Raw genomic sequence first — 14,715 nt, 5'->3', positions numbered from 1 at the left:
TCTTGAGATACTGATTCCTCTCCGGCCAAGTCACCTTGAAGAATCTCAGGTCTGGGTAAGGGAGTCACTCTATTTGAGTAGATAAGGAAAGAGGAAACCCAGAAGGTTGGCTTCCACCTGTGTTGATACCCAGGAACCAACACAATGATGCCAGGATGGCCAGGACTCAGCCTTGTCCTCATGGGAAGCATATCCAAGGAACCCTGACACTATCCAGATTGAGTTTCTTGTTTTAATTGGCAGGAAATAGGAATAATTGCACTGTAATCCAATTTTCTCAGCCATCTTTGCTAAATAAAAAAGTTAAAATCCAGGCTCTACCCTCCTACATCATGCTTAGTTAAAAAAAGCCAATTTCAAAAGATCACATACTGTATGGCTCCATTTTTATAGCATTCTTGAAATGACAAAATTATAGAGATGGAAAACAGATCAGTGGTTTCCTGAAGTTATGGATAGTGTAGGGGGAAAAAGTGGGTGAGACTACAGAGGGGTGACACTACAGAGATCTTTATGGTGATGGAATAGTACTGTATCTTGATGGAAGTGATGGTTATGTACACAGGGCAAAAGGGACAGTTGGTAAAGGGCTCTGTACCTCGAAAGATGTCCAGGATGTGCTTTCCCACATACCAACAGATCGTCTCAAAGTTGGGGAACTTGAAGAGGTCTGCTGTGCTCAACCGCTTCTCAATCTCATAGGCTCTGGAGGAAGTAGGCACAACAATGACAATGATAATAAGGATTCTGTTTCCTGAGCACCTACTACGTATCAGGTATTGTTCTGAATGCTTTGTATTCATTATCTCTACTCCTCACAACTATCCTGTAAGACCCTACTTTATGCGTTAGGAAATTTGAGCTCAAAGGTTATGCAACTTGACCAAATTCACATAACTACTAAGTGAGGAAGAGGTATTGATCCTCTGGCTGTACATCATACAGAACTAGTACCCATTCCTTTCTGATCATCTCGCCTCCTTCTATGCTGCACTCCTTACTACAGGGGAGAACTCAAGGACTCTAGCAGATGGGAATGGCCAACTCGGGATCAGCACAGCTTCAGGACTCACTTGAGCTGCATTTCAATGTTAAGGCTGTGTAAGAAGTTCCCTCCAAAGGCAAGGCAGTCCACGGGGGTCAGCACAGCATGGATCCATCCTGCAGTGTAACAAGGCAAAATCATAGCTGGCAGAGGGCCTTTCTTTCTTTGGGCATCTCCACTGCCCACTCATCTCAAACATAACTCCTTAGAGCAGTCAGCCTGGTAGTAACTCAGAACATTCTAGGTTCCTCCACTCTCCCAACATCCATTCTGGCCAAGTCTGCCATTATTATAACCATGAACTGGACCAACCTATGGGGTTAATAGACTCCTTCTCCTTCTACTTCGCTCCTCTCCACATCAAAATCTCTTTGCCTCCCCCATCCTCACTCTTATCTCTAAGAAGGGTACGACCTCCTTGCCATGACTACTCCTTTTAACTCTGCCTTAGGTAAAGCAGAACTTTTGTGTTAGACTAACCTGGGTTCCAATTCTATCATTTTCTAGCTAAATATATACTTCACAGGTTGGTTGTAAAGCATGTACCTAGTTGAACCTCAGTTATTTTCCCTGCCCTTGACCCTACACTGCCTTCTGGGTTCTTCTGATTTTTCTTCTTAAATCTCTCTCATATTCATCTCCCCTTCTCCACCCATCCATCCTACCAATGGCTTGGTTCAGACCCCTCATTATCGCTCACCTAGGCTACTTGCTACAGCCTCTGAACTGGTTCCTCTTTACCAGTGGTTCTCAAGATGTGATCCAGGGAAGTTTGGGGCTCCCTGAGACTCTTTCAGAGTATGCGAAGTTTAAATTACGTCCATGACAATGCTATGTTATTTGTCTTTTTTACTCATATTCTCTCACAGGTCTACACTGGAGTTTTTCAAAGGATACATGATATAATATCACAACATGCAGAAGCAGATTTGAGGACTTAGTCATTTTCTATTAATCCAAACATTACAAGGACTTGCAGAAATGTAAACATCGCTCTTTTCACTAACTTTTTTTTTGGTTTGAAAATAGTTACTTTTCATAAAAATTGCTACTTATGTTAACATGTAATGGGTTCATTCTTGTTATTTCTCAATAAACTAATAAATATTTTAAAATTCTGTTTTGATTTATAATATGGTAAGTAATGATAAATATAAACCACATAAATAAAAGCTCTTCTGGGTCCTCAATAACATTTAAGAATATAAAGAGGTCCTGAGTCCAAAGTGTTTGCAAACACCACTCTACACCAATCTTGACCTCTGAAGTCTGTCCTCCACATCCCAACCCTAACTGATATATCTGAAAAACAAATCTGCCCATGTCATCCCCTACTCGAAACTTCAATGAAGTGTACATCCACAATACATTTCTGTATACTCATACAATGGAATACTAGAAAGCAAGTAAAATAAATGGACAATAGCTACATGCATCAACATGGATCTCACAATCATCAGGTTCAGAGAAAAAAGTTGAGAAAAATACATCTAATACAATTCCATTTATGTAACATTCAAAAACATGTAAAACAATACTATATACTGCTTAGTAAGGCATATCTATGTAATAAAGGGATAAATGCATGAGACTAATGTCATCAACTTCAGGACAACACCTAGCTCTGAGGGCAGAATGGGAATGTAATTAAGGAGAGGTATACTGAAGGCTTCAATTATATTTGTAATATACTTTAGTTGAATTAGGAACATACAGGTGTTCATTATTTTATTCTTTGCATCATTTGCTACATCTGAAATATTTCATAAATTACATAAACACACAAATAAACCTTCAATGGTTCCCAGTGAGTGAGTTCAGCCTGCTAACCTTTTCAGCTTCATTTGTTCCCAGCCCCTTGATCTTTAGGCTTCAGTATCCATAAACTGCTTCACCTGCCTTTGCTTTGCTTATGCCTTTCCCCATATCTGAGGGGGTCTTTCCTGCCTCCTTTCCTTGGTCAGTCCCTACTTACCCTTGAGGTGTCACTCTTCCGAGAAGATTTTCACAAACCTCTGGCTAGAATAAATGCTCTTCTCTACTTTGGCTATTAGAGCATTATACTGAAAAGGCCTATCGATTTTTTTAACTCTAGCACCTAACCCAAACCTGAGGCAGACAGGAGACACAAAATGCTTTTAGAACTAAGTAGATTGCACTCAGTTTGTGGGAATTTCTACCAAGTTGTAAATAAATCCAACTCAAATCTCTGGTAGGCACATTCAATTCACCAAACAGTTATCAAGTACCCAGTGTAGAAAAGACATTATATGAAACCCAGCAAAGAAATAAAAACAGGTGAATAAATACCTGGGAATAGAAACCTATAAAAGAAAAAAGCAGATGCATATGGGAAGAGAGGGTAGGGGAAAAACTTGCCTCATCATATATTAAACATTCTATAAAAGCAATGTAATCAATTCAATATGATATCGATATATGCATAGACAAACAGATCTGATCAACAGAAAAGAAAATCCAGAATTATACAATATAATGTTAGACAAAGATGTCAGAATTATATGACATGAATTTTAAAGGAATCATCATAAAAATGCTTCAATGAACAATTACAAACATGCTTCAAACAAAAAAAGGAATAGAAAAAAAAGCTATAAACAGAAACAAATGGAAATTTTAGAACTGAAAACTACTACATCTGAAATAAATAATGAAACAATAGACTCAACAGAAGAATGGAGACAATGAAGAAAAGAATCAGAGAATCGGAAATCAGAACAATAGAAAGCACCCAAAATGAACAAGAGAGAGGAAACAGACTAAGAGAAAAATAAACTCAGGAACCTGTGGGACTACAGTAAAATATGTTACATTTATATAATCAGAGACCCAGAAGAAAAGTTAGTGTAGGGGTGAAAAAATAGTTGAAGAAATAATAGCTAAAAATTTCATGAATATGGCAAAAGACATAAACCTACATGTTCAAGAAGCTCAGTGAACACACACAGTATAAAACCCAAAGAAACCCACATCAACACATTATAGTCAAATTGCTGAAAAACTAAACAACAACATCAACAAAAAACATTGAACGTAGCCAGAAATGACACATACAGGGAAAAAACTATTTGAAGGATAGCCAAAATCTCAACAGAAACCATGGAGACCAGAAGGAAGCAGCACAACATTCTTCAAGTGCTGAAAGAAAATAACTATCAACCCAGAATTCAATATTCAGCAAAAATATCCTTCAGGAGTGAAAGGGAAATTATGACATTTACAGGTGAGAGAAAACTAAGAGAATCTGTTGCCAGCTGACCTACCCTGAAACTCTAAACAGAGAGGAAATAAGAGAAGGAATCTTGGAACACCAGGAAGGAAGAAAGAACAACAAAAGAGTAAAAATACAGGTAAATACAATAGGCTTTCCTTCTCTTGGGTATTCTAACTTATGTTTGACAGTTGATACAAAAATTAAAACAACTACGTGATGTGGATCTCAGTGTATGCAGAGGAAATATTTAAGACAAATATATTATAAATGGTAAGGGTAAAGAGGCATGAACAAAGGTTAAGGTTTCAACCCTTTCCTCAAACTGGTAAAATGTCAATTAAAATGTCAATACCAGTAGACTGTGGTAAGATATATATATATAAATAAAACTAGAGCAAACACTAAAAAAAATCTATGTAAAACCTGAAGCTAAAAATTCATATGGAAATTCAATAATCTTGAAGAAAAACAAAGTTAGAAAGCTGATGCTTCCTGATTTCAAAACTTATTACAAGTGTACAATAGTTGAGACAGTGTGATACTGTCATAAAGACAGACCTATAGACTAATGGAATAGAATTCAAAGTTCAGAAATAAACCAATTTATCTGTGGTCAACTGATTGATTTTTGACAAAAGTGTCAAGACAATTTTAATGGGGAAAGAACAGACTTTTCAAATGGTTCTGTGACAACTGGACATTCATATGCGAAAGAATGAAACTGGACCCTTATATCACATCATATAAAAAATAACTTGAAATGAATGAAAGATATAAATATAAACACTAAAAGTAAAACTCTTAGAAGAAAACATAGGTGTTAATCTTCACAACCTTGAATTGGGCAATTAGATATGACTCCAAAAGGACAAGCAAACAAAGGAAACAGTAGATAAACTGGACTTCTGTGCTTCATAAAACACCATCAAGAAAGCGAAAAGAGAACCCCCAGAATGAGAGAAAGCATTTGCAAATCATGTATCTAATAAAAGTCTAACCCAAAACACATAAGGAATTCTTACAACTCAACAATAAAAAGACAAAGTATCTAACTAAAGAATGGGCAAAAGTTTTGAATAGACATTTCTTCAAAAAAGGATATATAAACATCCAATAAGCACATGGAAAGATGTTCAACATCAATAGACATTAAAGAAACACATATTAAAATCTCAATAAAATACCACTTCACATTCAATAGGATGGCTATAATCATAAAGACAGACAAGAACAAGTGTTGAGGAGGATATGGAAAAACTGAGACCCTCATAAATCACTAGTGGGAATGTAAAATGCATCTGCATTAGAAAAGAGGAATTTCAAAATTCCTCAAGAAGTTAAACACAGAGTTACCATATGACTCCGCAAATCCTTTCCTAGGTAGATATACCCAGAAGAACTGAAAACACATGTTAAACACAATAATTTGTACATGAATGTTTGCAGCAGCACTATTCATACTAGCCATAAAGTGAAAGTAGCCCAAATGTCTATAAAATGAATAGATAACAAAATGTAGTATAGCTATACAATGGAATATTATTCAGCCATTTAAAGAATGAAGTACTGATAAATGCTGTAACATGGATGAACCTTGAAAATATTTGGCTGGGGGAAAGAAGCCAGACATAAAAGACCACATGTTGCATGATTCTATTTCCATGAAATATTCAGAACAGGTAAATTCATATAAAGAAGAGTAAAAAAAATGGTTGACGGGGCTGGGGGGAAGAAGTAATGGGGAATGACTAATACTAATGACTGTATTAATGACTGTACTAATAGGTACAGGGGTTTCTTTCTGAAGTGATGAAAACTTTGCGGTATTAGATAGTGTTGATGGTTGCACAACTTCATGAATATTTTTTTAAAAAACTGAACTGCACACTTTAACGCGGTAATTTTTATGGTATGTGCATTATATCTCACTTTTCTAAAAAGCACACTTAACTAAATGAAAATACAACATATGAAAATAATTAACATGGCGAAATCAGTACAGAGGGGGAAATTTATAGCACTAAATGTTTACATTAGAAAAGAGGAAAAGTCTGAAATCAATCATCTAAACTCCTGTCTGAAGATTGGAAAAAGGAGAGCAAAATAAACCCAAAGCAAGCATAAGAAAGGAAAAACAAAGGTAAAAGCAGAAATCAATGAAATTGAAAACAGAAAGGCAACAGAGAAAATCAATGAAACAAAAAGTAGTTCTTTAAAAAGTTCAATAAAATTGACAAACCTCCATCAAGACTGACACAGAATAAAAGAGAAGGCACAAATAACTAATATCAGGAATGAAACAGAGGATATCACTAGAGACTTGAAAGATATCAAAAGAATAATAAGGGAATACTATGAACAACACTACACACATAAATTTGACAACTTAGATAAAATGGACCAATTGCTCTAAAAGCACAAACTTTCACAACTCATCCAATACGAAATAGATAATTTAAATAGCCTAATAAAGTTTAATGAAATTGAATGTTAATCAAAAGCTTCCCCAAAAGGAAATCTCCAAGTCCAAGTGACTGCAGTAGAGAATTCCACCAAACATTTTGAGAAAAAATTAACAAAATTCTAAAATCAAGGAGTTAAGAAATTTGAAAATCAAGAAAAATCTAAATAAATGGAGAGACATATTGTGTTCTTGGAAGACTCAATATACTGTAGATTTCAACTTTCCCCAAATTGAGACGACTAGGGGGACTTTCAAAACACACACTCAGATCCCACCTCAGGCCTACAAATTCGTAATTCTAGGGGTGAAGCCTAGGCATGCGTTGTTTCGGGGGAAAAAAACTACCCCCACCTGGGTCATTTTGATTTATAGCCTACAATGCTAGTCTCTCAGTCACTATCCTACAGTCATGCGGTTGAGAGTCTTGCTCTCTATCTGTCCACCAAGTTGACATCAGTCCAGTGCAAAAGAGTCCATCAAACACCTCCTGGACCTCCCTACCTGCAGCCTCCCCAAGCAACCACGCTGCCTGCTGGCCAATCTGTGAATTTTCTTGAGGTCCAGTTCTGAGGCTTTAGACAATATGAGAGGGATATCCCACATAAACAGATCAATACATTATGGGAAGGAGTTGGTTCTGGTGCCACAAGCTCTCTTCCTCTTCCCACCCTCCTCAAACCCTCCCAGAGGGGCCCAGGGAAGACCTGTAGGAATGAAAAGTGTCTGTCCTTGCTTCACGGAACACTTGTAGCACTTGTCCACCTGGTCCCCAAAGAACATCTCATTCTGGTTAGAGGAGCTGCTCCAGCACTCAAAGAGAGTCAGGTTGGCATTTGTTGGGCGGATCAGGTAGAAGATCTTCTCACCCTGAAAAAAAAAAAGGTTGAAATGCCAAAAATATCAGGAGTTTCCAGAAAAGTTCTCTGGGTGTCTCCAAAAGAATATTCTCTCTCCCACACTCCGAGGTCATGTAGTATGTTAGAATTCTTTCCCAAACCCGTCCAAGAATCATTTTTATGCAGATCTGGAAAACTTCAAAAGTCCTTTTGCACTCTGCACTTTTAAGTTTCTATAAGATTGACAAAAACAATTTGGAAAGGGCACTTGAAACAAAATTGTCAACTTAAGACAAATGTATATCATGTATTTTAGATGCAATGCCAAATGAAAAATGGCCTCTACAGATGAGCAGATCAATACTACTAGCCCTAAGAGAATTTAAGGCCACATTACTAATGAGAAGAAAATTGAATTTGCCTTTAAATGTCATTTACAGAGAGTTCCTTCTCACACCTGCAATCAAAGCTAATAAAAGTTTAAAAGTTCAGTAATCGCCCAAGGACTTCTGGAAGATTATATGTTAGGTGATTATCTGTTGGAAGAACATTTTATTTCCTAATTACGTTTTGCATGGATAATCACCAGATAGATAATTTGGCAGAAAAGAAAAAAATACCCACTAGCACAAAAATATCCCCAACTCACAGCTTGATTAGTTTAACCAGTATTTCATGATAATAAATTTCAATGTAGAAAAGCAACAACACTAGAAATTATCTACTGTACAACTGGAAAAATTTGAATCAGATCTATAGATTAGACAATAGTATTATATCAGTATTTCCTGATTTTGATAAACTATATTGTGGTGATATAATACCCTTATTTTTAAGAAATACATAATGAATTATCGTGAGATAAAGGGACACTATGCGTACTTCAATAAAAAAAAATAAGTAAATAAAAGGAACAACATGGCTGCAACTATTCTCAAATGTTTCAGAAAAAATATATAAATAAAATTATTTTATTATGTTTGCCTCAGAGAAAGAGAGAATATAATAAAATGGTAACACATAGGGAATCTGAGTGAAGGGCACACAGGAATTCTTCCTATTGTTTTTGCAATTTTTCTATAAAAAGAATAATTATTTAAAAATTAAAAAGTTAAATTTAATATTTACATAACACTTTCATTTACACACTCCAATTTCTTCATGATAAACCAATGAAAACAACTAGTTCAGGATCTGTAATCTTTCAGACAAGAGCTATCTCCAAGTTTTCTGCTCTTTCCTTGGCATTTCTGATAAGAAAACTAAATAGCATGAATAATGGTAGAAAACAATAAAACTTACTTAAGAAATTTGTCTTCCAGACCTCAAAAATCCTTTATAATCACTGACAATCAATATGCTAATTACAAAATTGTTAACAACCACTAGAAGGGAAACTATAGGAAGGGTGACATTAAAAAAAACCTCATATACACTCTATCTTGATGGCGGTGGCAGTTATATGACTATTTATACAATTGTCAAAACTCATCAAACTATACACTTTAAATATAGCAATTTTATGGTATACAAGTTATACTTCAATAAACTTGGGGGGAAGAAGGAGAAGTTTCTCACATTACCAGGAATTTCTGCAGTAAGTATGGACATTTCCATACATAGCAGTAGAAGTACAAATTGGTTCAATTAAGGCAACAGTCAGAGAAAACCTTAGGCATCTGCATAATTAAAAAAAACGTTAAGCATCAAAATTGTAACGTAGAGACAGTTTAGATGGTATATCCACTAAGTACCCAACCCTGATAGAGAAGTTATGTGGAAATGTCACCCAAATAGAGTCTGGAAGGCATGTAAGCCTTAGCAGCCTGTTTTATGCTGCTACCTGAAACAAACAGGGAAGCCCAAGGCCGGGCTGTCTCCAGAAGCCATATCCATTCCTACCTTGAGCACATGGTACCAGACCGAGGTGCCGCCAAAGTCAATGTGAAAGTCTGTATAGCTATCCCGCACACTCATGAGGCAGTACTTCTGCACGTTGGGCCTCTCAAAGATACACTCCTCCGGCCACAAGTTCTCCACCCATGAGAGCTTCCGAACAATCTTAGGTGTCTCCACAAGGTTAGAAAGCCTAACAAGGAAGGGGTGGAGAGCAGATGTTGGCTGGTAGGGAACTGAAGGTTGAAGCCTGAATAAAATGCCCCCCCTATCCCAGTGAGAATCAGGTAAGACAAAGAAGTTCTCTCCACAGAATCTTCAAAGGCACACAAGATACTTATTTTTTTAAGTCTGGTCAGCATCTTCATTCCACTCAGCTCAGAAGTCCCAAGTCCCAGCTCCACAGCCTTCCCCAAAGGTGACCATTTCCGCCACTAAATGCTCATACTTCCCACATCTGGGCCCACTCACTTGGCACTTGATGTATAACAATACTGCACTGTCCCCATCTCATAGTGTCTTCTTTATGAGGAACAATTAGAGAAACCTCTCAGAGCTCAGTTCCAGGTAAAGACTTATCCTGGGAGTTAAACAGTGACCATGCCACACTCTAAACACCAGGAAAAGGTTTAAGAAAGTTGTCCTAGGTCTTGAAGGAGACAAAAATTAATTAAAATACCTACTGTATAATCTATCCAATGCTAGAAACTGTAGAGGAGAAATATGATTTGGTTGTTATGTCAACAGCCACCCTAGAAAGTATAAACCAGCTCCAAATCCCAAAGGAAGAAACCTCTAGGAGAACAGGAAAGGAAGACTAATATATATACTCAGTATATCACAAGTTCTAGGCATTCTGTGAGGCTTTTTACTTACCCCTGCCCTTCCTACCTGGTATCAGAGAATTCCAAACTAATGACATTGAGGACTTTCTCCCTCTTCCCGCTATAATAATATTTCACAAAATCACCGAGCTTCATCTTGCAGTCGGCCTGGCGGGTCACATCAATCACATCAATCTCTTTGTCAGAACCTGGAATAAAGAGATGGGTTCCACAACAAGTGGCCTCAGGGACCGGGAAGACTCTCTTGTCCTCTAACCAGTCCCTAGAATGACCTTACACTTAAAACTTCTCTCCCCAGACACTGTATTTGTATGTGCACGTATGGGAGGTAGGGGGCAGGTATTCCTCACTCTCCTTAGACTACATGCCAGGTCCAGATCTGCTAGGGCAACAGAACTGCCAGACACACAGTCTCACTCACAGTATAATCCACCTGCCCTGGGCCCTGCTTCCTCACTTCTCTTCCTTTCCCCCAAAACTCATACCCAGAACACAACTGGCACATGAGGGCAAAAGTCAAAGGCTTTCTCATCTTAATAGAGGACAGAGAGACCATTACAATCCCTGGAATTCCCCAGGTAAACAATGGGGCTTGCCCTGGGGTTTTGTGGTCTATTTAGAGGAGATGGAAGAGAACACCAAGATTTTGGTTCTAGCTTTGTCTAAGGATGACTCCGGGCAAGGCATTTCACCTCAGATTCCCAAAATGGCTAGAAAGGAAATGCAAAAGGTAGACTGGAGGGGAAGGGTCGCAGGTTTTGATAGGGGTGAACAATGTTAAGAAGGTCTGTGGTGCTTACCAACATAGTGTTCCACATCCCTCACAGTGAATGATGGTGAGGGCAGCGTCATCCCCAATCCATCCTTCTTCAAGACTAGGATGGGCACACTGAAGCTATTCTCTTCCAGGAATTCCACGGTCAGCTGACTTCCAGTGGGCTTCAAAATCACTTCATCTGAGCTGTGGGCCAAATGAGAGAAAGCCTGAACCCTAGAGGCCCTGCTACTGAAGGCCTCACTGGATGCCGCCACTCATCCAAGAGGTGGGGTCTTCCTAAGGAGACCTAATGTGGGCTGGCAACTAATGAATGGCATAAACTTCACATGCCAGAGAAGAAATGACCTATTTAAGGCAAAAAGCCAGGTCACCAGCACAGATGGGAAGCTAAATCCAGGATATCCTGTCAATAAGGTGCTCTTCTCTAGATGAGAGAAGAAGAAATCAGTCAACACCCTGCCCAGGAAGAAAAGACATATCTGACAAGTTCAGCTGATTTACTCTAACCCAGAGCAGCATCACCCCATTTTAAACACTGGCAAACAAAGAGAAAAGACTGATTAAAAAAAATAAAAACAATTTTTACTATCACTGTCTTGACACACATACTTCCTTAACTAGAAAACAAGAGTTTTTGGGTTTTTTTAAATCATGCTGGAGAAAAGATAGGCTATTTGACAAGTTGTATAGGGACAAACATCTGGAAAAAATATTAAGATCAATGTCTATCTCACTCTATACATAATTCTAGATGGAACAAAGATTAAATTGGAAAAAATAAAGCCAAAGTTTAAAAAAATCATGGGAGAGACAAGGCCCAGTAACCATTAAAAATAGTATTAAGTAAATTTAACTACAGAAAAATTAAAATTTTCTACATGGAAAGCTATTATAAATCAGTAAGAAATAGGCAGTAATCCAACAGAAAAACTGTCAAACAACATAAGCAGGCAGTTAGTTAACAGAGAAAAATAAAGATGACTTATAAATGTACAAAAATAAACATGCTTCCTTCATAACTAAAGAAATGTAAGTGGAAATGATGAAATCTCATTTTTTACCTTATCAGAAAGGCAAAAAAGTTTGGTAATAAACAGTTTCAGCCGTATTTAGGGAAATAGGCACCCTAATACATTGTCTAGTGGGAGTATGAGATAGGACAGCCACTTTAGAAACAATCTAGCAATATTTATAAACAATTTTAAAGCATATACTCTTTGACTTTTCACTTTTTTTTGGATAATTTCACTTTCAAGTAGTAAATCTACACATATGCAAAAACTTATGTATGAAGACTTTTTTTTCAATGGCAAAATACTAGAATCAGTTTAAATAGAGGATTGGTTAAATAAATCATATATCCATACAGTGGAATACTAAACACCTATAAAAAATAATGAAGAATATCTGTATGTGCTGTTATGGATTGATCTCTAAGATATATAATTGAGTTTTTTTAAAAAGCAAAATGCAGAAAAATATAGTGTTTCTGCTTGTGTTTTTTAATAAAAGAAGAGGAACACACACACACAGATACATGTTTTTGTTTAAGCAAAAACTTTCTGAAAGAATGCACAAGAAATTGGTTGGCTTTGGAGAGAGGACCTGAAGGGTTTAGGGTAGAAAGCAGATTCACAGCCTATAAATAAAAAAAACAAAAATAATTATTAAGTTGAAGAAACACTTTAATCCTAAATAACACTTCAATTCCAGGAAAGCTGAAAATGGTCAAAAAAATTAAAAACTATGCAAAAGAGAATACTGTATTAATTTCTCTAACTTACTCTTTTGCTCAATAAACATCTTAATTTTTTAAAGGAAAAAAAATTTTCTTGATTGTAAAAGAAACACATGACCACTCAATTTTTTTTTTAGAGTTTCCTCTTCTCTACAATGAGAGAATTAAACTTTCTGATCTTTAAGACTCCTCCTATAGCATTCTCTCTTGGCATGTATCATCTCCGGACTTAGGCAAAAACTGCCCACTACTAAGAATTTTTTCAAGTGGACCTTAGCATACTCTGTACATCAAATGAAACTCTGACAATGTTTCTCAGAAACCGACTAAAACAGAAGATCCCTCCCCAGAGGGAACACACAGAGCCCTGCAGACACCCCCAAATGAGGGAGGCACCTAGTGGGGCAGCAGGAAAGAGAGATGGGTCCCAGCTTCCCCGAGCCCTGGCATTCACTGGCCTTTGGAGTTGGGGTCCTCACCTGTCAAAGGTCCTACTCCGGAGCTCTCGAATGAATGTTGGGCTTCCAGTCTTCACTGGCTTCCCCTTGTGTGTATCATGGCCTTTTGAAGATACACGGCGTTTTTTCACTAAGCCAGAAAAAAATGAGACTGCGAGTCAGAATGGCCATGCGCTATGGTTCCAAGAGCAAAGGCCTCTGTTAGATCCAATCTAACAACCCCTTGGAGCATCTGGAGTCAAGAAGGCCCTCACAGACTCAGGAAAATTCCTGGGGAGGATAGGTGCTTTCTCTGGGGAATTCCTAAGGAAGGGAGGGAGGTGAAGCTCTGCATTTCTGCCCCCTCAGTGGAGCAGCTGCTGGCCGGCAGGGCCTACACAGGCTTCTGCTATTTCCTAAGGGAGACAAATTTGAAGCACTCAGACAAAGACAACCTCCCTTCCAAGCTTCCTTTGCTTTGTCTCCCCTCTGGACCACCTTCTCTTAAAAACCTCAAGATCTACTTACTGATGGAGGGTCCATGTAAGACCTCACAATTAGGGCAGTGGTAGAGGTCAATATCAGCAGCCTTCTCCTCTTCAACACCAACACAACTAGAAAAGAGAAAACCAGCCAAGGTTTATGGAAATTTTTTCATAAGGTCCAGTATACATGTGCTGTCCAGTACACACAGCTATTTACATTTAAATTAATTCAAAATAAGTAAAATTTTAAAAGCAGTTCCTCCATGACACTAGCTACATTTCAAGTGCTCAGTAGCCACATGTGGCTAGAGGTTACCATACTGGGCAGATAATCTAACTTTTTCATCAATGCAAAAAAGTTCTACTGGATCTCACTGGTCTAAAATAATTATGACAGAACTAAAAATGTACAGATAGTAAAGCTTCATTAAGACTCAGAAAGGTCAAAGCTGGAAGAGACTTTAGAGTAATGCTGTCCAGCAGAAATATGTGAGCTGAATATGTAATTTTAAATGTCCTAAAAACCACATTAAAAAGGCAAAAAGAAACAAGTGAAACTAATTTTAGTAATTTTTTATTTAACCAGTACATCTAAACTATTATTTCAACATATAATCAAAAACTTAAGCAGCAACATGGATGTTCCTGGAGAATGTCATTCTAAGTGAAGTAAGCCAGAAAGAGAAAGACAAATACTATATGAGATCGCTCATATGTGGAATCTAAAAGAACATAAATACAAAATAGAAACAGACTCATAGAATACAAACTTGTGGTTGCCAGTGGGGAGTGGGGTGGGAAGGGACAGACTGGGAGTTCAAAATTTGTAGATACTGACAGGCATATGTAGAACAGATAAACAAGATTATACTGTATAGCACAGGGAAATATATACAAGATCTTGTGGTAGCTCAGAGAAAATAAAATGTGACAAAGAATATATGTATGTTCATGTA

The 14,715-nt window shown here is 37.4% G+C and overlaps 1 protein-coding gene across 4 annotated transcripts in view; it reads right to left on the bottom strand.

Moving 5' to 3' along the window:
* The window catches only part of PHF8 (PHD finger protein 8), an 84,446-nt gene that overhangs the window by 45,222 nt on the left and 24,509 nt on the right, over nucleotides 1-14,715 (bottom strand). For all 4 annotated transcript variants that reach the window (XM_031445123.2, XM_031445125.2, XM_010985566.3 and 1 more), the window contains 8 exons: nucleotides 13,803-13,888; nucleotides 13,317-13,425; nucleotides 11,122-11,282; nucleotides 10,368-10,509; nucleotides 9,483-9,669; nucleotides 7,449-7,611; nucleotides 1,074-1,161; nucleotides 599-705 (listed from right to left, as the gene is read on the bottom strand). In XM_031445123.2, the coding sequence (XP_031300983.1) occupies nucleotides 599-705; nucleotides 1,074-1,161; nucleotides 7,449-7,611; nucleotides 9,483-9,669; nucleotides 10,368-10,509; nucleotides 11,122-11,282; nucleotides 13,317-13,425; nucleotides 13,803-13,888 (1,043 nt within the window). The remainder of the gene's footprint in view (nucleotides 1-598; nucleotides 706-1,073; nucleotides 1,162-7,448; nucleotides 7,612-9,482; nucleotides 9,670-10,367; nucleotides 10,510-11,121; nucleotides 11,283-13,316; nucleotides 13,426-13,802; nucleotides 13,889-14,715) is intronic.

Source organism: Camelus dromedarius, chromosome X (genome assembly GCF_036321535.1).
Source record: "Camelus dromedarius isolate mCamDro1 chromosome X, mCamDro1.pat, whole genome shotgun sequence".
NCBI lineage: Eukaryota > Metazoa > Chordata > Mammalia > Artiodactyla > Camelidae > Camelus > Camelus dromedarius.
Note: the sequence above shows the minus strand (reverse complement) of the source record. Positions and strands in the feature narration are given on the sequence as shown.